This window comes from Hippocampus bargibanti, linkage group LG16, assembly GCF_051943395.1.
Source record: "Hippocampus bargibanti isolate YZ-2025 linkage group LG16, ASM5194339v1, whole genome shotgun sequence".
Classification (NCBI taxonomy): Eukaryota; Metazoa; Chordata; class Actinopteri; order Syngnathiformes; family Syngnathidae; genus Hippocampus; species Hippocampus bargibanti.
The window spans coordinates 2,577,797-2,605,539 of record NC_142749.1 but is presented as its reverse complement, the minus strand read 5'-3'; the positions used below and the strand labels follow the sequence as shown (position 1 = coordinate 2,605,539).

At 40.9% G+C, this 27,743-nt stretch overlaps 1 protein-coding gene across 1 annotated transcript in view; it reads left to right on the top strand.

The window, feature by feature from the left end:
* Positions 1 to 27,743, top strand: part of arhgap32b (Rho GTPase activating protein 32b) — a 162,847-nt gene that overhangs the window by 31,886 nt on the left and 103,218 nt on the right. The window contains exons 4-5 of the mRNA XM_089016424.1: positions 6,178 to 6,272; positions 6,482 to 6,566. Of these exons, the coding sequence (XP_088872550.1) occupies positions 6,178 to 6,272; positions 6,482 to 6,566 (180 nt within the window). The remainder of the gene's footprint in view (positions 1 to 6,177; positions 6,273 to 6,481; positions 6,567 to 27,743) is intronic.

Below are 27,743 nucleotides of genomic sequence, written 5' to 3'. Positions count from 1 at the left end.
GCATCACTAGTAGAACATGCAAATACAATTTGCTCATATCATTACATCTCCCTTTCTAAATTGAATTCTTTACTTTTAACAAATGTATTTAATTTAATTATGTCAGTAATTAGCAAACTTAAACTTGAATAAAGTATTTCAAAATTTTGCAACAATAAATCGTCACATTGCGTTTCCGAATGCAGTACGCTTCAAACTTTTCCATTATTTTTGTAAGCTTCATCTTGTCATCCTCAGCATCAAATGTGAAGTTATTGTAGACCTCGAGAGCTTCCTCTCCCACAATGTGCAAAAACATGGATGCTTTCATCTTTGAATGGCTTTCATCAGCTCCAATTGCAGACAAATACAGTTCAAAACGTTGCTTAAATCTCTTCCAATTTTCAGCCACGTTACCTGTTAGCTGCAGAGCTGTGGGTGGACGTAAAGCTTCCATTTCTGCCGTTTTCTGCCGTGGGTTGTGCTCAATGTCCTTCCTCCGTGGAATCTTCCGTTCCAAGTCCTTTTATCGTCCACTTGTCTTCCAGACCAATTCTGACACCATGTGTTGCTTTGTGTAAGCGGGTTCGGTAAATGATACAACTTCTGGATAGAGTTGAGGTTCTTTATTAGGACGGCTGTGTTGGTTGGAGGGAGAAGGCAATTGACATGTGTGGCTCTCGTAGGCTCTCATCAGACTGACTTGCAGCAGCGCTTATGCTCCTTTGATCTAAAGCCAGGCATCACTAGTAGAACATGCAAATACAATTTGCTCATATCATTAAAAAATATATTTAATATTACAGTAAAATCTCATATCGATATCGGTTATATTGATAATACTGCTTATTACGATACTATTTTCATTTCCCGTGCACATTTCTAGTCTTTTTATGTATAATTAGTTCCGTTTAGTACGATTCATGGTTATTACGATAATCTGGTTACTACGGTGCTCTTTTTCATCTCCCGCCGGCCATTTTGCTGTTTATATCGATACAAAAGACGTCTCCGATAACCGACGTCTCCGGACAACTTGTGTCCATAATTTGTAAAATGGCTTCAAATGACTTCTACTGAGCGTATTTTATAAAGATTCCACCGCATATAGCTATATTTTACGTTTTAAGACTCACGCTGAATATTCAGGAAGTCTTGTTTGTAAGTTGGTGACGAGTCCGTACGTGACGTCACTAAAGGACCGCCCTTGACCGTAAAAACGACGCTTTGTAGCGGTCCTTCCATCACGTCAATGTATTTTGCTGTACTTGTGTTGTCTGGGGACCTCGTGTTGCACCAAGAGCCGCAAGGAGGCCAGAAGAGGGTGTCCAAGCGCCATATAAGGAATTTATCAGCCTGTGGAAACGGAGGTGGCCACAGGAGGTCGCCATTTTGTGCCTCTTTTCCGGTTATCGTTTCTCCCCAATGTTGCCTCAAAATGGCATGAAATAAATTATTTAATCGATTGCAAACATGTATGCTTTCCTCTTCAGAACTATTTGAATCAGATTCATAACTGGATGTGTAACAAGAAAGCATATTCTCCGAATCTGAAGCCATTGTTTTGATTCACAAGACGTCTTGGCGTGACGTCACGAACTGGGGGCGGGACTTTCAGAAAATGCCCAATTCGCAGCTCAATTTTGTGCAGATTTTGGACACTTTACGTAATTTTTATTTGTGTTTTGCATTTGACTAAAAATATCATACTGCATGTTTGGGGTATTTTAGATGCTACAAAACGCTTAGGTAGGTAAATCGATATTTGCTTCGGGGTTTCTATACAGTACCACCATTATCGAAAATCTGTATCGGTCACGCCGTTGGTTGACTTGGTCATGTGACTTGGTCACATGACTTGGAGCTTCTGCAAACAGGAGCTGCTGTTAAGCTACAGCTCAGCCATTCTATTCAGGCACTCTCTCGAACCCCGTTGTCGGGTCCTCTCAAGCCCCGGTCATGTAACCAGCGTCCGTGTTTTGATCTGTCGAAGCGAGCACAAAAAAAAAGTGTAGCAGAGCTTATCTACAGTACTGTTGTTCAACACCAATTTAAACCATGGGAAAACGTAAGAATTGTGATATCCGAACAACGTACAAGGCAATTGTGGCTGTGGAGGACAATCCAACAAGCAAATCCTTCATTGCAAAAGAGTTTGACGTGCAGCAGAATACTTCATCAACGCAAGTAATGTAAACGTTGCAGTTTTGGTTTTTCATCCATGTATTTAAATGTGTTGCATTCAGATATCTTTATCGCTTGCAACAATCAGTTTTTCATATGTTTGTACATGCTGCCGTTCGTGGTTTCGTGTGAATAGAACAACGTGAGGATTTTTGTTGCATTTTTGAAAGGAAATAGTCATTAAAAAGTGTAAAGACGTTTTTATTTTATGCACAACTTTATTTTTCACTTCACTACTGTACAAAAAGCATGCTAGATGCGCAATCCATGAACCCAATGATAAAATTACATGCCATATCAAAGATCCCCCATTCACGTGTTGCCCCTCCCCCCCCCCCCTTTTAATGCAGTTCAGCACAGGACGGATATATCGATAGTACGGTTATATCGACATTTTTTCCGACTCTCGAGAATATCGATATAACGAGACTTTACAGTATATTACCAAGGTTCTTCTGCACTGCAAGTTTTTTTCAGGGGGCATAATGTTTAAACTGATACCGTTGCTATTCTTAGACACTGCGGGATACCATATTCCTGCAATCCTGCCCAATCTTCTCCCGATGTATTGCTGCTCTTAGCTCTGTTATTTATTTACTTCCCATGTGTAATATTTTCTTCGCCACTCTGCATTTCTTTCGAAGTAGCAAGCTTCATACGTTTGGCCTCTTAGAGGTTCGACCGTTATTTGTGTACGATAGACACCGTGTAAGATAAAGAAAGCCACTTTTTTTGCTTCTTTTCTAGGAACCGTGAACAGTCTTCTTTTTTTGGTCTCTCTCGTCTCAGGTTTGGGTTTGACTTCTTGTAACAGTATGGTGAAAATGAGGCCGTCTCCATGGTGACATGCAGACGAAGTCCCTCCGTTGTTGGAGTGGATTGCGGTTGCCTTCCTTCACTGGGCGAAAGAGAGAGAATCAACAAGCTCACAGTGCTAATGAATATTGAATTGAAAGGCCTTTTCTGTCTACTTGTCTTAATTCAACATTTGATAGTGCAATTAGACTCGACCAGAGTAGCATACATTATGCATGTCTCTGGTGGTTAAAGGAAGTGACAAGGAAGCACTCGGCAACAAAGTGTTAACTGTCTCACGAGTCCCCTGTTGCATATACAGTGTTGTTAATTATTATGTCTGTTCTCCTTTTTTAGTTTCTCAAATAGTCACTGAAATTTACAGAGAATATAATATTAAGCTATCACTAACTGGCTCTTCAGCGCAACATTACTTGTTCATGTGGAATTTTTGTGTGCTCTTTCAAAGGCCCCATTTTATCAAGTCTTACTACTCTCGCAACCTCAGTTGGTAGTCATAGAACTCGAAAAGGGAAGTTACCAATATATTGACCACCACGGTTTGTATCACAGCACGGTATGATGTGGTCTGAATCAATCCAAGCCTTCATAACAATTTGATGACGATACGAACTTTACTGCAGCTACTGCTGTGACTGCGACTCTTATCTATCTGGCTAGCTGTCTATCTAGCTATCTATCTTTTTGCTATCTCGCTGGCTACCTGGCTGGTGACCTAGCTCGCTAGCTATTTGCTATCGATTTGCTGTCTATTAGTTATCTGGCTGGCTGGCTATCTAGCTATCTATTAGCTATCTGGCTGGCTACCTAGCTAGCTAGCTATTTGCTATCTGTTTGCTCTCTATAAGCTATCCGGCGGGCTGGCTGGCTATCTAGCTGGCTATCTATTTGCTGTCTAGCTGGCTATCTGTCAAGCTCTCTATTAGCTATCTATTTAGCTAGATCTCTATTAGATACCTGTTAGCTAGCTAGCTTTCTATCTATTTGAGTTTTTTGGGGGGTTGAGTGAACTCTGGCGCATGTGGCTGCCGCTGCTCACCCACAGAAAAAATATATCCTGTCACTGTGAGAGTTTTGAAGTAAAAAATAAAATTTTATTATTATTATTATTATTATTATTATTATTATTATTATTATTATTATTATTATTATTATTATTATGCATTTATTTTAGTGTAAAGTAACACTTCTTTTACTTACTTCAGAAACCCTAATGAGGCCAACTGTCTTATCTTCCATCATAATTCAGAAACTGTCACCCTCATTTGACCCCTACCAGTTCGCCTCCAGGGAAAACAGGTCAACCGATGATGCTCTCGCCCGAGCGTTACACACAATGTTGACACATTTGGAACAGAAGAACAGTCATGCCAGGCTGGGCGTTTAATATCATTATCCCAAATAAGCTAATACATGTATTTGAAACCAACAACTAATGTCTCCCGTACGCCGCCTGTCTCCACTTTTTTTCTGACATGGGAAAAGTTGAGCAGTGCAGTTATTGACACTTTCTTTTCAACAGAAAGCAAAAAATGCTCAAGCTCAAATATTCAGTATTAAGCATCATAAACAGGTATGCCATGGTGGGAACTGCAAAGTAAATGAAACCGGTGAATTGAGTGTAGTAGGCGGTGTGTGTGGGTACATTTCTATATGTGGTTCGCAGAGTGGGGAATTAATTCTGACACGTTGCTATGAAGGTTCAAAATTTAAGTCAGACAGCAGCCAAACTGCCATAAAAAATAAACAGGAATATTGTCGACAGGACATTGGACAGGGCCCGAGGCTTCGATGAGACCGTTGCCTTTGAGGACTGCGCTTAATCAGCTATCTGATTGCGCAGTGCCACATTGAAAGTTGGTGTGATTAATTTTTCAAAAGGGCCATATGAAAAACTGAAACCGGCTGTTGGGGGCTACACCAACATCTCACTCAGTTATGCTGAATATGAATCTAATTTTAATAAGATCTCACTCCTTAAGCCATATTATACTCCACCCCGACCCCGACCCCGTCTCTCTCTCTCTCTCTCTCTCTCTCTCTCTCTCTCTCTCTCTCTCTCTCTCTCTCTCTCTCTCTCTCTCTCTGTCTGTCTGTCTGTCTGTCTCTGTCTCTCTCTATTTCTGTCTGTCTGTTCGTCTGTCCAAGCTTTTTATTTATTTTTATGTATTTATTTTCACATGTATTTATTCTAGAATGATGACATTACTAGCATCACCTACTATTACACATTTTAAGGACTCCAAAATCATCCCGGTTCAAATTTATTCTCCACGATGAAGAAAATAAGATGGATGCTATCATGAGGACACTAGTTAGCTCTGGCCCTATTATTTATTTATTTATTTACTTATTTTGTAGTTGCTAAGATAGTTGTTAAAAATCACGAAATACTGCAACAATATCTTTAAATGGCAATGCCAAAGACATGTCCCTGCTCTTACTGGCTTCCGCTGCTGACACATGTTCATATATACATAAAAGTAACACACACTGAATGTTTGAATTTTAATTCATAAACTGCAAAGGCCAGTCAAGGACTGTAGACGGGCTGGCTGTGACCTGGGGGCCTTACTCGAGGCACCTTAAGCCTTTAAATCGATCCATGAGATTGACATGTCAGGGAAAATATGCAAAATCAACGCTGGTGCTCATTTCAGAACCACACCAATATTTATATTTTGATTGGCAAACTCAACTGATGAAGTATCCCTGTTGCAATGTCCTGAAAACACCTAAAAACATGAAATTTTCTCAAAAGCTAACAGCATGCCTGATAATCCGATGCGGCGTATATGTAGATCAATATTCTGATTTATTGAACAGAGTATTGTGAATGTTCTGTAAAGCACATCGTAACAGCTGTTGTGAAAGCGCTATATAAATGAAGCTGTATTCTATTTTATTTAATGTAGCACTATCTATTGGACGCATAATGAAATTGCAGCCACCATTGTGGCTTCTATTCGTTGCAGTTTATAATGAGGTCAAATGGGCCATTCACTGAAGATACATCTCGTATTCTGAAGCGCCTTATGTTGCAGACAATTCGGTCTTGTTTTTCCGCAAGAATTCTGACATCAGCAAGAGTTGTACGTTATACGTTACCATCAACAACCAATGAAACTCATAGCATGTCCATCCCTTGTTAGTACCATGAACACAACTGAGTTTGTTGCATCTGTTGCAATTTTTCAGGCAAGAAGTGTGGAAATCCCTGAGCTGCGGAGCGAGCCCCTCATGCGCTCATGCAGCAGCAGCACAGCAAGCATGAAGGTCAAGAATGTTAAGAAGTTAGTAGACACCCCACCGCAGACACAACACCCTTCTGTCTGCCTCTCTTCTTTGTTTTAATCAAGTGTATGTGTCTCTTGTCACATGCTGTTTAATCCGGAGTCTATTTCTACCTGCAACCTCTTATTACTTTCGCTGTTTGCACAAAACTGTATGTTTTACTCTCAGTGTTACAAGTGACTGGCAACACTCTACATGTCTTTTTCAGGCTTTGTTTTACCAAGGGCCACTTCCCCAAACTGGCAGAATGTGCTCATTTCCATTATGAAAATGTGGACTTTGGCGCAATCCAGGTAATCCAGGTTTTCGATCATTTTGCTCATCACCATGCCATTTTTTTAGACACACCATGTATGGTACATTTTTTCTCTTTGTGGAAAATCTTCATGGGAAATGTGTGCAGTGCATTTCCATTCAGTATTGCACACACATAATACCTTTCCACACGTTTCACATGATCACAGTGTGACAGGCCCAAGCAATATTCCTGCAGAATCTTGTGGAACTCCGCAATGATATATTCCAGAATTTTTCTCAATCTTCAGTGCTATTTACATATTTTATTATCCTTGCTGTCATTGCCTTTTTATCGAGCATCTTCATCTTTAATAAGTTCATAGAGTTGCTTGTTCTATAGCCACAAGGGCACACAAGCCAGTGTTTTATTGTGTCTGTCCCAAACCCGGATTAATACAGAGGGTTGTGTCAGGAATCCGACGTTGTGTCAGGAATCCGACGTAAAAGCTTGGCCAAAACAAACATGCAAATCAAACCTCTGAGGATGGAGGACACTGATTCGCTGTGGCGACACCTGAAGGGAAAAGCTGAAAGGAAAAGAGGAGGAGGAGTCTCAATATGTGACTCTAAATTTTTGGTCAATGATCCTGTGTTCAGAATTAACCAGTACGGTACTAGGTAGCTAGTGATTTGAGATTTAGTGAGACATTGCACATGGCGAATTGATGTTCTGTATCGGCGTGTTAAGCGTATGTGTTGCGATTTGCGAAAATGCACGTCACTCAGCTAATACGTGCGTGTGTGTGTGTGTTTGTGTGCGTGTGTGTGTGTGCGTGTGTGTATGTGTGTGTGTTTATCCTCTTTGTAAATGGCACATATCAGAAGACATGGATTTGACCACATTGGGGAAAAAAGATCCTTTATGTTTTCCTCACCTCTTCTGGTGTGAAACCAGTAGGGGTCAGCAGTCAGCCAATTTGATTTTAAGTTCCATTTGATGCAAAGAAACTCGTGTTAGGTTCACCCACAGCAAAAATTTTGCTGTAATTTGTTCATTTCTTTATCGGTATGGTTTGTTTGTAGTGTGGCTGAAGTGCCGGAAATTTTAACTCTTCACAATCATAATTCGTATCGTAATGTTTTCTATTAGTGTGTTGTTTTGTCTGCCGCGTTGTTGTTCTGGGACAGCACAAACCATCAGTTTTGTTTTATTTTTTCTTATTTGATCATATTTCACCTTAATTTTTGGATTTGTTTTCAACAATTTGATCTGTGGCAGCTTCTGGTCATTTGATGTTTTGGGATTTTGAATGTGTTTTTAAAAAAGCATTTGTCATGATTTGACTCACACCAGTTCACAAATTGCCCTCAGTGTTGTAGATATTTTTTGAGAATCTCGTGCAATAGATCAGAGGTCCCCAAACCCCGGGCCGCGGACCGGTACCGGTCCGTGGGTCATTTGGTACCTGGCCGCGCAGAAGGAATAAATAATTTACATAATTTCTGTCAAAACACTTGTCTAGGACCTATACAGGCGTTATGCCATAACGCTCTGGCATACGGTCTATGCCAGAGCATAAGGGGGAAGAGACGATGTTACATATGTTGTTGTTGGCGCGATGTTACCAGGACTCTGCTAATAAAGTTGTATAAAAATACACATTGGATTCACGTTTATTTTTATATTTAATGGACAACCGACGTCTCCGGACAAGTTGTGTCCATAATTTGTAAAATGGCTTCAAATGACTTCTACTGAGCGTATTTTAAAAAGATTCCACCGCATATAGCTATATTTTACGTTTTAAGACTCGCGCTGAATATTCAGGAAGTCTTGTTTTTGAGTTGGTGACGAGTCCGTACGTGACGGTACTAAAGGAACTCCCCCTGACCGACAAAAAGACACATTGTAGCAGTCCTTCGGTCTGAAAACCTTCTGTTGCACCCAAAAGCCGCCAGAAGAGGGTGTCCAAGCTCCATATAAGGAATTTATCAGCCTGTGGAAATGGAGGTGGCCACAGGAGGTCGCCATTTTGTGCCTCTTTTCCGGCGATCGTTTCTCCCCAATGTTGCCTCAAAATGGCATGGAATAAATTATTTAATCGATTGCAAACATGTATGCTTTCCTCTTCAGAACTATTTGAATCATATTCATCACTGGAGGTGTAACAAGAAAGCATATTCTCTGAATCTGAAGCCATTGTTTTGATTCTCAAGCAATGCAAGACGTCTTGGCGTGACGTCACAAACTGGGGGCGGGACTTTCTGAAAATGCCCAATTCGCAGCTCAATTTTTTGCAGATTTTGGACACTAAGTCATTTTTATTGGTGTTTTGCATTTGAATAGAAATATCATACTGCGTGTTTTGGGTATTTTAGATGCTATAAAACGTTTTTCTGATGTCAGTTAAGAAACACAAAAGTGACATCGGTTGTCCTTTAAAGGAAAGAAAAAAACAGTTTCCATGCCTGTCGTATCATTTTATTTTGTTGTATTCATCAGCCGGTCCGTGAAAATGTTGTCTGACATTAAACCCGTCCGTGGTGCAAACAAAAGTTGGGGACCACTCCAATAGATGATCTTAACAGGATTAGAATTTAAAATGGTTGAATTGTTTTATTTTTCCTACTTGTAGCATCATTTGCATTTCGGCAATTGAGGTGTGTCATATCTGCTAAATTACTTCGGGGAAAGAATTGGTCGAATGCTGTGGAAACAATTTACATTGCAAATGAATGCATTTAGTGGTAGCTTGTGTATTGTGTGTGTGTGTCTGTGTGTGTCTTTCCAGGCTGACACAGTTTGATACTGTCTAAAACAGTCAATTTTGACTTACAGAAAAAACAACTCGTGTTACGTCTGCAAACTGCATTCATGTGTACGACTGTGAGGCAACAATATTGTCTGCAGGTAGTGTTTGCTGTATATTTCAAGATTATAGTTCTTAGTTATTTTGGAAAGTTTCAATATGCCTCCAACTGTGAGTGACTCGCTTTGTTGCACTTTATATATTTGTAACACCATGTTTTGAAGACTTGATTTGGTTGTTGTAAAACAGGTGTGTCAAACATTTCACATTGTGGGCCACATACCGTAGATGTCAATTAGGGTGGACCATGAAAATTATACCATTCTTTGCTAGAAATTAACAATATACAGTATCATGTTTTTCCTTTGTCTTGATATAAAGAAGCACAAGTACATTAGGAAATTTTTATTTCAAAAACATTTCATGAAACACTTTAGAAACGCTGAGACAAATGTGCAATTTACGTTTGTCATTAAAATATGCATTGCAACTGAGCCCATTGATTGTAGAAAGGCACAAAACTCTCAGACTTAATTGGTATTGAAAAATGTGGGGATTTACTTAAATAAAATGTATAAAGAGGAAATTTCAAACCATTTACACGTACATATAAAATTGAAATTTAATCACTGCCTTCCCTTTACAAACTAAAGAGTGAAAAATATGCCCCCTACCGAATAATCCATGAGTTGCAACGTATTAAAAATATTATTTCCATGTCTTCTATGCAATTTTTCACTTTTATATTTTCATTCGCGTCTGATATGATCAAGCCTCATTGGGGGCCGGTTCTGACCATTTACAATGTAAAATGTTGTAACTAACTAATTATATTGGCTTTCAAATATTAGTGGAAGATTTTAGCGGTTACGAAAACAACAAGGTGCCTTTACCCTAGTCTGTACATTCTGTTATTCAAATGATTGTTGACAAATTTATATTGCACTGATTGGCCAAGAAAAAACTGTCAAACCATTTTCTCACATTGCACTTTGATTTCCGTTATATGGCCATCCGCGTATTTCTCTTCTGCCATCAGTGATACATTCCTTTTGAGGCATCACAAAAGAACCGGAACACAACAGCCAATTGTAGTTTTTTTTTTCTTTCGGATCTTCATGAAGCTAATGAAAGGAATTTGGGGCTCTGTCTCTATCCACCACCCACAATCATTTTGTTGTTAAATTGAACTGTGAGGACATATTTTGAAGGTGAAACTGTCTCTATCTCCTTAATAGACTTCACCCAAAATAATTTAATTTCATTAAAAGCCGACAGCGCACGCTATAAAGCAATGTGCTTTATATATGGAGTTACAGTCTCTTCATATTCCCGATTGAGTAGTTTCATTGTTACTGTTCCTATGGCGTCTGTTTCATCGATGGTATTGTATCATTGCAAATTAGAATCAAATTAGAATCAGAACATTTTCTCTCCTCTAATGCTCCGGTGCATTAACGCTGAAGTGCACTAGTTGGGCTCATTTCAAGGGGCGTTTACCTGTTTCAACATGACAGCCACTATCATCCAATCAAAATGGCGCTTTCGGCCAGCCTAGGTCAGTGACATCCAAACAATATTGCGCTTTCCGCCAACTGCAGCCCCAACGGGAAATGAACGGCGAAAAAAACGAAAATATGTATTTAGTTTTATCGACGAGCCATATGCAATCATCAAAAGAGCCATATATGGCTCGCGAGCCATAAGTTCCCGACCCCTGCCTTACTCTATGTATTATAAATGTGCTATTGTATTGTAATGAAATAAATCCACTGCACTGTATAATAAAGTCACTTTATTTACATTTGTGACGGTCATTGATGGCTTGATGGAATGGTGTTGGAGGTCGAAGGTCAGAGGGAATTGCTGTTTGGAAAGAGAGGCACTGTAATTAAAGAAATAAACTGTGCTGTAAAATAAAGTTTTATTTACCTATTTGATGGTCGTTGATGGCTTATGGAAGAAGAGTTACCTTCCATAAGGACTGTTGGTAACTTAACCTCTGGTGTGGCTTCTCTTCTTTGCTTCTTTGGAGACTCCTCATCATTTTTGCTGATTAAAAACCACTTAATTGACACCTTTTGCTGTCTGACTTGTAAGGTCTTACGAAGCTGAGGCATCACATTATCGTTCATCATGTTGATGATTGTCATAGTCACAGTCTTTTCTGGATGGAACTGTTCGGTAAAAGCCTGCACATCATTCCACTTTGCCAACATTGCCTTTATGAGCTCACTTGATGCTGCAGCCATCTCCTCCTCCTCGCCCTCCTCCTCGGCCACTAAATCACACAAACGCACACCTCGTTCGTGTTTTTCAATTATCTCCTTCTTCTCAGCGACGGTGATTTTATTTTGTGTCTTCTTGGGCTGAAGACGAGCCTGTGGTGGTTTTTTTTGGGTCCCATAATAGTAAAATTATCAGCAAAAAGCTCCAAGGAGGCGATCGACGTGTGCATTCAATGAGAGGGGGTGTGGAAAGTAGCGCCGGCTGGAGCGCTGTTCAGTCGTGTGCTTCCGTCGAAGATCACTCCGCCAGATCCGAAGGTCGTGTGCTTTGGTGTTCTTCCGCCGAAGATTACTCCACCAGCCGTGGTGGGTGTGTATCATGAAAATAGTGCGGATTTCAAGGTTTAATTTTCATAAATTTGACGTTTGTAAGATGAAAAGTTTGTAAGATAAGGTGTTCGTAAACTGAGGTCTCACTGTACTTTCTGAGATCTGTCAGCCGTGATTGTGAGTTTGCGAGGTGGTGGATGGTTGTCTAACCCGAAAAAGCAGGCAGGAGGGAGGAGCGGGGTCTATTTGACAAATCGAATTAATAATAATAATAATAATAATAATGACGATAATGATAATAATGACGATGATGATGATGCTGATAATAATAATAATAATACATTACATTTTAAGCGCCTTTCAAAGCTCTCAAGGACACTTTCTCAAACAACAAAGTAGCAACCAAATCCATGAGTAAAATATGACAAGATTAAACAAACCTGACAGGGTGAAACAAACACAATGACCCGACACTGAATGGTCGTGCCGGGAGTCGACTGATTGAAACGACCAACACCTGTACAGCTGCAGCCGGGGCCAACAGCGCCACCCGTTGGCCGCCAACCAGAACGTGACAATGGTGAAACGAACATTATACTAGAACAGACATGGGCAAACTACGGCCCGCGGGCCACATACGGCCCATTAGGCTTTTTAATCCGGCCCGCCGAACTTGCCCAAGTTATAGTAAAAACACTGTCTGAAACTCATGACAAAAAGTTAGCGGACAACAGGGCAGATAACTGAAAAGTTGCCTGCCCCATTTTTCACAACTTGAAGCACAATGAGACAACAAATCACATTAAAAAACATTGTCACAAAATATAAAGTTTTTTTTTAAATCAAGAATGTACCTAGTACAAATGCTACCTTGCTTAATTTACGGTAAATGTGCATGGCTGTAGATTTTGCTGCAGTAGTCGACTGTCATTGTGGTGCACAAGACGGTTAATAAATTGGGTTGTAGTGTTCTTACTGTGCTATGAGGTTTGTACACAATACATTTAAAGGACAACCGGCACAATTTTTTTTGTTTCCCACTGACATCAGAAAAACGTTTTATAGCATCTAAAATACCCAAATCAGGCAGGCTGATATTTTTAGTTAAATGAAAAACACCAATAAAAATGACTTCAAAATGAATCCGGAAATGGACAGTTTCTGTCACGGTTTGCGAGGTGGTGATGGCGGGTTCGGATCCCAAAAAGCAGGCAGGAGTGAGTAGGAGGTTGTTTGACAAATTGTATTCAATTAAAGTCAGCAGGAACAAAATGTAAAACATCAAAATCATCTGAATGGAAAAAATACAAAGTAGCAAAAGAAGACCAAAAGTAAAAGTCCGCCAAGGTTAAACAAACACGTACACGATGCATGCAGCAACCAAGCAGCAAACAAACAATGAACCGGCACCGGATGGTCGTGCCGGGTGTTCTTTTAAATGTCAATGATTAAACGACCAACACCTGCGAGGCTGCAGGCAGTGCTGACGTCGCTACCCGCTGGTCGCCAATCTGATCGGGACGACCAGCACCTGTGAGGTGTAGGCGGGGGTGACAGCGCCCCCCGTTGGTCGCCAACCAGATCATGACAGTTTCAGAAGGTCCCACCCCCTTGTTCATGACGTCACGCCAAGACGTCTTGCCTTGCTCGAGAATCAAAACAATGGCTTCAGATTCGGAGAAGATGCTTTCTCTTTACTAATCCAGTTATGAATATGATTCAAATAGTTCTGAAGAGGAAAGCATAAATGTTTGTAATTGATTCAAGGAGTCCTCCCATATCAATTCGAGCCGTCAATGACAGCAATGTAGCACCCAGAAAATGCAGAAGATTGCGCCCAAGCTCCGTTGGAAATGGGCTGATTTGTCAGCTGGGAATTTGTGTCAGCGAATATCAAATAGTTGTCTTGGTGCAACACACAACGATTCACCATGGCGTTATTTATGTGTTTTCCTTCTAATTTCGCCATCAACACGATCAACACGAAGTTTTCAGACCAAACAAAGTACCCACAATGCATTGTGTGTCGCTTTCTCGGTCAGGGGCGGTCCAAACATGACATAACATAGGGGTCGTCATCAACTCGAAAACAAGACTTCATAAATATTCAGCGCAAGTCTTAAAACTTAAACTATAGCTATATGCTGTGGAATCTTTGTAAAATATGCTCAGTCGAAGTCATTTGAAGTGATTTTATAAATTATGGACATAACTTGTCCGGTGGCGTCGGTCATCCTTTAATGCTTTAGGTTTAGTATTTCCGACCCAAACACTCCCTCCAAATGCTCCTGGCCCGGCCCCTCTGTCAAATTTTAGAACCCAATGCGGCCCGCGAGTCAACAAGTTTGCCTACCTCTGTACTAGAACCATAATTAACTACAATACTGACTAAAGAAAGCAAAAGTAAGTTGGAGACAACCAAGATTTCTTAGGATATTTAGCCCTTTGGATGTGAGCCTACCAGCTTTATGCGCCTTTTTGTTGAATCAATTCTCTTCACCTTTGTCTTTCATTTATAGTTTTGAAATGTGTATTTCTGTTTCATATCCATTTGTGACCAGTTCTCACTGTTACAGCCGCAGCGGCTGTGAAGGCTCTACCCCAGTGGTTAAACTTTTTCGAGGTACCAAACCCAACCAGTGAAGATGCACGTTGACCGAACCCTTCATGAATGAAACCTTTTTTTTTTTTTTTTTACAAATTCAACATTTAAAAACGGTAAAAAAGTAAACCCAACTACAAGAGATGAGTATATTGTTTTTTTTAATATACCGTATTATGACAGTTACACGTTGACTACAAAGCGAACTAAATTTCCCACAGCACTGATTGGACAAGCAATGTACTTACTTTATTTGCTCAACATAGAATGTGTTTACATTTTTTTTTTAATTACAGCAATTAATATCATGAGAGTCACACACTGACTAGTGAGAGTGAATTTCATGCAGCACGAATTTGACAAGCAATATAAAGTGATCATCTGCAGCTAGTGATGGCAAAGTAGGTGTGTCCGAGTTAATTAACATGTTGATTCGTGTGTGTTTTACCCTCCATAGCAGAGGCTCCGTCACCCCCTGCCCCCAGACAGACTCACTGAACCCCTAGGTTTTGATCAAACCACTGCTGCTTTATAAAAATAAAGATGTGCTGTATTGTAATCTCTTTATCATAACACCATGTAGTGCAGGGGTCGGGAACCTTTTTGACTAAGAGAGCCATAAAAGTAAAATATTTAGAATTTTCCAGTGTTTTCCAGTTTTCCAGTGAGAGCGGCCCCACACACGCACACGCACGCACGTGATTTCAATAAAATATCAGAATATATTATTTAAAATAACTTTGTGATAATACTCACCATTAATATGAATAGTTTTCTGTTCCTCGTGATTAGTAAAAATCCAGCCAAACGATCGGAATGAAAATCAACTTGCCAGGTCCAGAGGCATAGCTACTGCTAGCTAGCCGGCACACTGCTCATTAGCTTGCATGCTTGCTTTCTGCCGTCTCTCACAGAAGTACATTGATGCTAACGTTAGCATTGGGCTTGTTAAAGTGCCACTGATATTCTACTGTTTCATTCATGGTATTGCTTCATTGCAAATTAGAATCACGGCAGAACATTTTCTCTCCACAAAGCCCAATCCTTCCGTCCATTCAACCTGAAGTTTTTAATGGATACTCATCATTTTTTTAACTCGTCAGGCTTATTTAAAAGGGGCCGTTAACCTGTTTCGACATCAACGGCCATAGGTCAGTATCATCCAATCAAAATTGTGTTTTCCGCCAACTGCCATCCAAACAGGAAATGAACAGCGAAAAAGCGAGAATATGTATTTAGTTTTATCGGCGAGCCAGAAGCCATCATCAAAGGAGCCATATATGACTCGCGAGCCATAGGTTCCCGACACCTGATCTAGTGGATGCATAATACTACTGCAGCCGCAATTATATCTTCTATTGCAGGGGCGGGCACGACTGGTCCTGGAGAGCGACCCTCCCGCATGTTTTCCAAGTCTCCTTGTTGCGACACACCTGATTCAAATGAGCAGGTTCAATGTAAGGCTTCCGCAGAGCTTGGTGATTATGTGATTATTTGAATCAGGTGTATTGTAACAGGGAGACTTGGAAAACATGCAGTAGCTCTCCAGGACCAGGAGTGCCCACCCTTGTTCTATTGTATGTGTTATAATGCAGTGCGTGCTGTATAGATCTGAACGTTTTCAAATTGGCCATTCATTGATTGTGAGACTTCTAATCCAAAGCACCTTATCGTGCAGACAAAAACTGTACTTTTGGATTCAGGTTACTGCTTCAGAACATATGCATTTTATATCTACACTTATTGAAGAACAGATGTGAAGGAGTGACTCGCTCATCTCAAAAATGCTTTGCAACATGATAAGAACCATTGCTTTTTTTCTCTTTTTTTTTCTTTTTTTGTGCACAACCATGCAGCTAATTAAGACTGACATCTTGGTCAGCCTACTTTGTAGACCAGCTCACCATGTGGGGATGCATTAGTTGCAGCCCCCTTTTGGCTCAGACGTGACAGGTTTACTCCTGATTGTATGTGCACTTACTTTTCTCTGTGCTCTGTCCATTCATCCATCTTTCAATCGATCTTCCACTCCATCATTTGCCTGTGTCCGCCCCTACTGGCCGCGCACCATGACACAATAACAACTGTTCACTCACCCCCATCTCACAAAAGACCAAGGGTGACGCAAAGAAATGAATTCCCTTCCCTAGTGAGATCCAATCCATCAACGGTGCCGTGATGCACCGAGGCGAGCACACACCCAACCCTTGCAAATTACAATCATGAGTATAGTCCAAGGGTCAAACAGAATCTGATTGTTTTTAAATCTTGATTGTTTCGGCTGTTGGTCTAGACAAAGCAATGTAGGCCTACAGCTCGCAAGTAAGATGATGTTAAGCCCCTGTCACATGTTCTCACAAAAGAGATCCGTGGATATCTTACTGAGGATGATGTAACTGTTTAGACCCAGCAGTGCCCTGGTTTGAGGAAACAAAAGAGCAGTTGAAGTGCGCTCATTCTCGACCTCCATCATCTGCTCACGTGCCTCACACATTCAGTCAATTTAACCCATCTCCTTCAGCGTTTCTGCTTTTGAATGTTCACATCCAATTGGAATCTAATAATGTCGAAGGGTCAAGTGAAAATTGGCTATTTTAAGATATTGATGTCTTGAATTCTCATTCGTCGGACCTTGTCACTTGTCAGTAGCGATCCGCAACCCTTTCTTTGATCAGGCTGAGCTTTTAGGTAAACAGGTAGGTATTGTTAGGTTAGAATATTACCCGCTAATATTAGCGTTAACAGTTACATTTAATCTTTTTTAACAATTTTGAACGGATATGTACCTTATTGCGCAAGGAGTCCAAGATGGCGCCCGAGTAGGCAGCCGTCAGTAAGTGCTCTCATGAGCCTTGCTTTTTTTGTTGTTTTTGTCTTGTTTTTGTGTTTTCTTTTGTCACTTTGTGTTGTGCATCGTGTGGAACGGATACAGATTGTTTTTCAGCATTTTTGACCACGACATTCATCAAGGAGGAGACTGCTGAGCGGTTGCGCCTTTTCGGCAGCATGAATAAGCCAGTACTGTTTTTGAAGAGGAGGAATGTCGGAGCCATTTGACTGTCATCGCTGGACAGCTCTGGGGCCATTGTGCTTTTTTGCGCCTGTAATGGGCAGCATCTTCACAGCCAGTCAGTGGAAGGTCGGTGCTGTTGGACAGTCTGCGGCTGGATGGATACATGGCTTGAGGAGCCCGCGATAAGAAGGAAGGAGCGTCAGCGCTGAGCGCCGATGCGTATATGGAACTGTCGCGGGATGGAATTGAAGCTGATTTATGTGGGACAGGAGATGTGAGACAATCTCTTTTCGTCAATGGATGCTACAGCTGCGTGTTTTCTTTCAACAATTAGCTTGTGGTCGACGTGCCCATTCCACCATGAAGTCCCTAATCCACTGGTGAAGAGATGCTTTGATCCTCTCCTCTTTCATCTGGAACTGCTTTATGTAACAAAGAGGGTACAGAAAGTGCTTAAGAATGATTGTCTCTCTGTGTCTTTGTTTTGTCATGTTATTTGTTATTTAGTTTTTTTTGTTTTTTTTTTGTTCTTTTGACTTCAAGACGGCACCGCAACAGTGGCTGCCTTTCCAGCAGCTCCTGTGTTTTGCTTTTCAACTTTCATTTCTTTCATAACTTTGCTGCTGTGAAATGTAAATTTCTCCATTGCGAGACTAATAAAGGTAAATCCAATCCAATCCAATCCAACGTTTTAACAATTGGCGTGTTCATTGTGAGAGGGATGACCAAAAAAGCCGGAATGCTGCTCACAGATGATTTATTCCTGACATTTTGATCAAATACAGAATTCTGGGTCTCAGCTCCCTGACACAGAAAACATTCATGTGCCCTCAAATCACTGAGAGACAAAAGACAAAATCTGAGCCTGAGGAGTACCACATGCATATTCAAATTTGGCCCACACAAAGATTCCAAGCCCTCCATTTGGTCCTTCCTGGGATCTTGTTCACGTTTCTGTTCCCAATGTATTTCCCGACCTCCAGGCGGGGTGGAAGGTAGATCAAAAGTTGCGTCCTGCCGAGTCAGTGTTTGGTCACTTCCTTTCATCTGCGTTGTCCGGCGTTTGGCCATGTGCTCGTTTCACACTTCCTTTGTGTCTGCCAGCCGGCTCCCCTGGCACCTGAAACATGTCTCCAACCACACACTATCTCTTTGTTCTGTTATCTATCTATTACCAGCAAAGCAATATTTATACTGATTAAACTTACTATTTTGTTTATCTTGAGCAATGTTTAATATGGCTAAAAAAAATGTATCTATTTCCATCATTATTATTTAGAGCTATTATAAAGTAATACTTTACTGTACTTGGGGAGTCGTTTTGGTCACAAAATGTCTTATATTAAAGTTACGATAAGTTGTACGCTTTTCGATCACTTTGTCAGTTGCACTGTACATATTGTATATACAATTGTGCTGTTTGATGACTGTTTTATCCCTCTCTTACAATTTTAGTTTTCAGAATCAGAATACCTTTATTCGTCCCACAATGGGGAAACTTCCGGTCCACAGCAGCAATTGAAAAAGGATGGGGTTGGGGTGGGGTGAAAGGATAGAAAACAAGATATTCTAAGCATAACAAAATAAAAATGTCAACTGTATACTGTGCAAATGTAAATGTGCAAAACCGTTCCATAAGACAAAAAAAACTGTACATAGTGCAGAATCTAGAAATGCATTTTGATATATTGCAACAACCCATATTTACAAGTGTCCAGTTTTTTTTTTCTTTTTTCTTTTTTTCACATGTGATCATTGAGAATTGTGAAGCCTGACAGCAGTCGGTAGGAACGAGCGGCGGTACCTCTCCTTGCAGCGCGGGTGTAATAGTCTCTGGCTAAAGGAGCTACCCAGTGCTGTCAGGGTGGGCAGGAGGGGGTGGGAGGGGCTGTCCATCATAGCTTTTAGTTTAGCTAGCGTCCGTCTGTTGCCCACCTCCTCCAGAGAGTCCAGCGAGCAGCCCACGACAGAACTGGCCCGCTTGACAAGGCGCTCCAGTCTTTTTCTGTCCCGGGTGGTGATGCTGCCTGACCAGCAGACAATGCCATAGTGGATGGCTGATGCCACCACAGAGTCATAGCATCAGCATGGCATTGTTTGGTGAATATATTCCTGTATTATATATTTTATATCTTCAATATTGTATATCTTCAATAAACAAATACATGTATGTATGTACTGACAATAGCTGTAAAAAACACAGCACAGGGGGAATGTTGTTTTTGGGCTAATTGTGAAAACACTCAGTCCAGGTATCTGTTCCAGCATAACTAATGTTAATCAAGGGATGTGCGCATGGCTTGCTGTCAGCAATTACTCCAACCCTGATTAATTCCATCTAGCATAAGTTATGTGACAATTAAGGACATAAAATGTACATAAATCATATTGTTCATGTGGGTCCATGAGGTAATGCTATGTACACCAAAATATATTCTACTAGAATCCTAATTACTGTATATTTTGCAGTATATGATTTTCTCAAAAGCCGACAGTGCGCCCTATAAATCCAAAGCACCTGATATATGGTGTATCAGTCTCTTGATTTGCCCAATTGAAGAGTTCTATCCCATCGAGGGATGATTGTTAGTTAGCAGGAACCAATTGTAACATAAGGTCTCTGCCCCGGCAGTAATTGCCGCAACACTCAAACAGACACCTACTTTACCAAGCTAAAACCAAAATCTTATTTAGCCCTTTGTGGGTGTGAGCCCACCACACACCACACAGATGCAAAGTTTGCTTTAAGAATGCTTCCAGTGCCGAATATATGGTATATTTTCAAATGAACAAAAACAGTAATTATACAGTTGGTTAATCACTCATAGATCATTGGTCATCCTATAATAATACTACTACTACTACTAATAATAATAATAATAATAATAATACAGTGAGACCTCAACTTACAAACTTAATTGGTTCCCAGACAGAGAGTGTAAGGCGAAAAGTGTGTATCTCCAAATAAAATTCCCATAGGAAACCATTAAAATGGGAATCATCCGTTCCCGGGTTTCCATAAAATATACTTTTCAACTAAATAAGCCGTAAAACTACACACAACCTACCTTATCCTATGTATAATAAATGTGCTATTGTATTGTAATGAAAGAAATACACTGGACTATATAATAAAGTCACTTTATTTACATTTGTGATGGTCATTGATGGCTCTTAATTGACATCTGTTGCTTTCTGACTTGTAAGGTTTTACGGAACTGAGGCATCACATTATCATTCATCATGTTGATGATTCTCATAGCCTGCACATCAACTGCTGAATGGCCTGCTTCTGCTTGTCCTCTTGAAGGCACATCAAATTATCTGTGTTGATGCCCTCATTATGGTCAGCAACAAGCTCCTCGATGCCATCTGCATTCACTTCAAGTCCCGTAGGTGTTGGCAGAGATTTTATTACAACAAAAGGCGCGAGTCCGTTGATTCCACGGACGCGGAATAAAACGCGACAAAAGAAGGCGGGCGGGGCGAATAAAATGGCACGCTCGCGATCGGAAACCGGAAAGCAACAAACTTACACAATCGCGTCTAACGATCACCTTGTGCGAAGCAAACTGTTGGATTTGCCTGCACAAGACACAGCGATTCACTTTCCTCGTAATCATGTCACTGGTGAGGTGACAGTCACTTGTTGAAATGCGCGAGCGGCTGCCCCGCCCCAGCTGTCAACTCGCACGTGACAATTTAGCGTGACTATTGACACGCTGTTCCGGTGTGTGTGAAAACACGAGCTCTGATTGGCTTACCATGACACATGACTCTACCCTTTAGCCAATCACAATCACTTCTATCGCATCTTGACAGGGGGAAATAGGGGTTCAAGTGTAGCAACAAAAAAACGTTGGCAGGTGTTTGTCCCTGCTCATTCATTTAGACAATGCTTTCCAAACAGCATAGAGTCATAAGTCGTGCGCTATTCTGGACCCTGAACACACCCCAAGTCTTGGATGACAAATAAACAGAGCAGAGTAGACGTGTACAGCTGGTAGTTTCTTCAATTTATTCACAGTAACGCACCACAGCTGAACTGAGGCTGAACACGAGCCTGTGGTGTTTATTTTCCGGTCCCATAATAGTAAAATTATCTGCAAAAAGCTCCTCGGAGGCAATAGATGTGTGAATTCAGAGAGAGGGGGTGTTGAAAGTAGCGCAGGCTGGAGCGCTGTTCGGTCGTGTGCTTCCACCGAAGATCACTCCGCCAGATCCGAAGGTCGTGTGCTTTGGTGTTCCAGCCGTGGTGGATGTGTAATATGAAAATAGTGCTTATTATAAGGTTTAATTTTCATAAATTTGACGTTCGTAAGACGAAAAGTTCGTAATATTAGGTGTTCGTAAATTGGTCTCACTGTAATAATAATAATAATAATAATACATTACATTTTAAGCGCCTTTCAAAACTCTCAGGGACACTTTACGGTCACAGACAAGCATACAGTAGGTACTAGACGGGGGTGATGTGGTGAAAGGATGAGGATCTGGTGGTGGTCGTTATAAGTCACCTGCTGAAAAGCCTGCGCACTCCTGGTTTTTGTGGGTTTTTTTCGGCACATAACTGCGTATTATTCACAGGAAATTATAATGTACCATCTTTTCTGGTGTATAAGGCGCACGCCCAATGAATGGTGTATTTTCAAACTTTTCCATATACTGCATATGGCGCAACGGACTATAAGACACATTTTCAATGAATAAAAAAAAGTTTTCCAAATATAATATATAAATGGATAAAAGTTTTCCAAATACGTATAGGTGACACAAGGTACACCACATTACGAGGCGTGACATGGGAGGCTGGGATTACACACTACTTCTTTTACAGGGGGAAATGCAGTCGTGGCTGCTGACAGTAGTTGCGAGCCCTTTTGAACAAAATGCTGGCTTTTGGGTGTGCCTCATACACCAGAAAACACGGTACAAAGTTGATCCAACAGTGAATTACTTAATGAATAGCAATAGCAATAGACACAGCTTGTTCTGTAGCCACAAAGGGACATAAGTCTTGTGCCGGTCCCAAGCCCGGATAAATACAGAGGGTTGTGTCAGGAAGGGCATCCGACGTAAAAGCTGGGCCAAAACAAACATGCGTATCATACCTTTGAAAATGGAGGTTACTGATTCGCTGTGGCGACCCCTTGAAGGGAAAAGCCGAAAGGAAAAGAAGAAGAATAGATAGATACACAGGATTAAAGTACTTCCCGCCACCAATGTGAATGTATTAATTATTCTCCCTCTTGCTTTAGGTTGCTGGCAGAAGTTGATGAAAAAAAGATATTTTTAGCATTAATCAATTTTCTGACCAAAGAATTGAACATTGAGTAGTTTTCCCTACGACATCCCTGTTCATTTCTCATGGGACATTCATGTGCAACGGCAGCTTGTTAAGGAAATGACGATCTAAGAAAAAATAGTGACCGTCTTAGTTTCAAGATGAGCCAAAGAGCTGCAAGTTTTGATTTTTCATGTTTTGAACTGTGCCCACCTGCAATTTCCTTCATTCTCCATATCAGCCAAACTCCACCTCGTAAGAAAACATCACTGGCTAGACCTATAACAGTTTACCGGATATTGCTTGATACACTTTGTGTTCAGTGGAATGCAGCACAGCTTGTTTTATTTTATTTACCATCAACTATTCCTTTTATCTGCCCATCTTTGAAGAAAAACAGGGTCCAATATCAATCCAGGCAATTTGCTCACCATTTCACAAATTCCTGAGTGATCATAAATGTGGAATTCATCGTATTCTTCCTCCATAACTGGAAAATGGGAGGTCAACATTCCCTTTCCTGGGATATATTTAAGACAGACATGGGCAAACTACGGCCCGCGGGCCCCATACGGCCCATTAGGCTTTTTAATCTGGCCCACTGAATTTGTCCAAATTATAGTAAAAATAATGTCTGAAACTCATGACAAAAAATAGCGGACACCAGGGCAGACAACTCTGAAAAGTTGCCTGCCCCATTTTTCACAACTTGAAACACAATAAGACGACTAATCGCAAAAAAAAAAAACCTGTTGCAAAGTATAAAGGATTTTTTAAAATTAAGGATGTACCTATCACAAATGCTCCCTTGCTTAATTTATGGTAAATAACCCTTGATGAAGATTATGCTCCAGTTGTCGTTTGTCGTCACAGTGCACAGTGCAATGTTTGCGTTGCGTTGTCTGCTAAATGCCAACAAGCGGCTCACGTACACTTTACAGTCACGGTATAATGTACGTTTACGTTTTGTAGCATCATAAATTTTGTGAGCTTCTTTTGAATCTTTCTTCTGGAGGTGAGGTTGTTTTCACCTACTTTGGAAAATGATATGCAAATGTACGACCTTATAATGCATGGGAAAGTCCGAAGCATAAAGCAGGCTTCTGATTGGCTGCCGTGCCGAATATGCAAATTTCAGCTGCAGGTAGGATATTTAATACAGTCTATGTGTCACGGTTTGCAAGGTGGTGATGGTGGTTGTGGATTCCAAAATAAGTAGGCAGGAGGGAGTAGCAGGTTGTATTTGAGAAATTGTATTAAAATAAAGTCAGCAGGAACAAAATCTAAAACATCAAAAATCATCGTAACAGAAAAATACAAAGTATCCAAAAAAAAACCATGAGTAAAAATCTGCCAAGATGAAACAAACTTGACAGGGTGCAGAAAAAACATGCACAGCATACAATGCCGAACGTGGCAGTCTGCCACTGATCTGGACGACCAGCATCTGTGCAGGTGCAGGCGGGGCGGACAGCGCCACACGTTGGTCGCCAACCAGATCATGACACTATGTTTGTGTGCTTGCAACGATACACGTGTACTGTTTGCGTGTGAAGGCGAGGGCGTCCGTGGCGGGTTTGTAGAGCGCGCGATCAGGACAATCCATCCATGATTTTGCAGAGTTTAAGACAAGCAGATATTATTGAGCTTGAGTATTTCATTGTGTAATAATATATTTTGAATGTTGAAAATGATTCTATTTTTCAATAAACGTTGATTTCTTTAACTTTGCACCTTCGATTGAAACTTATTAAACAAAGTGCACAGTGCGTATGTTATTTTAATGTATTTACATTTCCTCCTCCCAGTATCTGCAAAATAGTATTTAAACGCCATCTCTTGCATAGTCCTTGAGCAAATGTATTAACTGATTTATTAACTGGTTGTAGTGTTCTTACTGTGCTATGAGGTTTGCACACACTACATTTAATCCTTAGTATATCTGCCCCAAACACTCCCTCCAAATGCTCCTGGCCCATCCCCTCTGTCAAATTTTAGAACCCATTGTGGCCCGCGAGTCAAAATGTTTGCCGACCCCTGATTTAAGAGGTCACATGTGTTTACAGTACATATTCATTGAATCCCATCAACCCATCTCTGGTATAGCAGATCATTGGAGAATTGAACTAATTGGGTCACAGTTTGGATTGTCAGTTTGATAATCATCAGCAGATTTGTGCTGAAGAATAATTTGATTTGCATGCAGCCTCAAATGAAACGATGTTTCATGTTTTTCAAGGAATTTGGAGTACTTTTCACAGCAATGTTTTTGTTTTGCTTATTTGATAGTCTTCTTTTATTGTGAAAGGGAACAATCGCACATAGACGAAACTAACCATGGCGAGCGTATGACCACAGCAGGTTCCAGGCGGCCTCTTCTTGCTCTTATGTGTCATGATCTGGTGAGCGACCAACGGGTGGTTCTGTCTGCCCCGCCTGCACCTGCACAGGTGCTGGTCGTCCCGATCAGTGGCAGACTTCCACGCTCGGATTGGCGACCAACGGGTAGCGCTGTCAGCCCTGCCTGCAGCCTCGCAGGCAGTGGCAGTCAAAAGGACACCCGGCACGACCATTCGGTGTCGGTTCATTGTATGCAATTGTGTGCATTGTGTATGCATTGTATGCTGTGCATGTGTTTGTCTCATCTTGGCAGACTTTTACTCTCGGTTTTTTTGAACTGTGCCCACCTGCAATTTCCTTCATTCTCCATATTAGCCAAACTCCACCTCGTAAGAAAACATCACTGGCTAGACCTATAACAGTTTACCGGATATTGCTTGATACACTTTGTGTTCAGTGGAATGCAGCACAGCTTGTTTTATTTTATTTACCATCAACTATTCCTTTTATCTGCCCATCTTTGAAGAAAAACAGGGTCCAATATCAATCCAGGCAATTTGCTCACCATTTCACAAATTCCTGAGTGATCATAAATGTGGAATTCATCGTATTCTTCCTCCATAACTGGAAAATGGGAGGTCAACATTCCCTTTCCTGGGATATATTTAAGACAGACATGGGCAAACTACGGCCCGCGGGCCCCATACGGCCCATTAGGCTTTTTAATCTGGCCCACTGAATTTGTCCAAATTATAGTAAAAATAGTGTCTGAAACTCATGACAAAAAATAGCGGACACCAGGGCAGACAACTCTGAAAAGTTGCCTGCCCCATTTTTCACAACTTGAAACACAATAAGACGACTAATCGCAAAAAAAAAAACCCGTTGCAAAGTATAAAGGATTTTTTAAAATTAAGGATGTACCTATCACAAATGCTCCCTTGCTTAATTTATGGTAAATAACCCTTGATGAAGATTATGCTCCAGTTGTCGTTTGTCGTCACAGTGCACAGTGCAATGTTTGCGTTGCGTTGTCTGCTAAATGCCAACAAGCGGCTTTCAAAAGTCTCACGTACACTTTACAGTCACGGTATAATGTACGTTTACGTTTTGTAGCATCATAAATTTTGTGAGCTTCTTTTGAATCTTTCTTCTGGAGGTGAGGTTGTGTTCACCTACTTTGGAAAATGATATGCAAATGTACGACCTTATAACGCATGGGAAAGTCCGAAGCATAAAGCAGGCTTCTGATTGGCTGCCGTGCCGAATATGCAAATTTCAGCTGCAGGTAGGATATTTAATACAGTCTATGTGTCACGGTTTGCAAGGTGGTGATGGTGGTTGTGGATTCCAAAATAAGTAGGCAGGAGGGAGTAGCAGGTTGTATTTGAGAAATTGTATTAAAATAAAGTCAGCAGGAACAAAATCTAACACATCAAAAATCATCGTAACAGAAAAATACAAAGTATCCAAAAAAAAACCATGAGTAAAAATCTGCCAAGATGAAACAAACTTGACAGGGTGCAGAAAAAACATGCACAGCATACAATGCTGAACGTGGCAGTCTGCCACTGATCTGGACGACCAGCATCTGTGCAGGTGCAGGCGGGGCGGACAGCGCCACACGTTGGTCGCCAACCAGATCATGACACTATGTTTGTGTGCTTGCAACGATATACGTGTACTGTTTGCGTGTGAAGGCGAGGGCGTCCGTGGCGGGTTTGTAGAGCGCGCGATCAGGACAATCCATCCATGATTTTGCAGAGTTTAAGACAAGTAGATATTATTGAGCTTGAGTATTTCATTGTGTAATAATATATTTTGAATGTTGAAAATGATTCTATTTTTCAATAAACGTTGATTTCTTTAACTTTGCACCTTCGATTGAAACTTATTAAACAAAGTGCACAGTGCGTATGTTATTTTAATGTATTTACATTTCCTCCTCCCAGTATCTGCAAAATAGTATTTAAACGCCATCTCTTGCATAGTCCTTGAGCAAATGTATTAACTGATTTATTAACTGGTTGTAGTGTTCTTACTGTGCAATTAGGTTTGCACACACTACATTTAATCCTTAGTATATCCGCCACAAACACTCCCTCCAAATGCTCCTGGCCCATCCCCTCTGTCAAATTTTAGAACCTATTGTCGCCCGCGAGTCAAAATGTTTGCCGACCCCTGATTTAAGAGGTCACATGTGTTTACAGTACATATTCATTGAATCCCATCAACCCATCTCTGGTATAGCAGATCATTGGAGATTTGAACTAATTGGGTCACAGTTTGGATTGTCAGTTTGATAATCATCAGCAGATTTGTGCTGAAGAATAATTTGATTTGCATGCAGCCTCAAATGAAACGATGTTTCATGTTTTTCAAGGAATTTGGAGTACTTTTCACAGCAATGTTTTTGTTTTGCTTATTTGATAGTCTTCTTTTATTGTGAAAGGGAACAATCGCACATAGACGAAACTAACCATGGCGAGCGTATGACCACAGCAGGTTCCAGGCGGCCTCTTCTTGCTCTTATGTGTCATGATCTGGTGAGCGACCAACGGGTGGTTCTGTCTGCCCCGCCTGCATCTGCACAGGTGCTGGTCGTCCCGATCAGTGGCAGACTTCC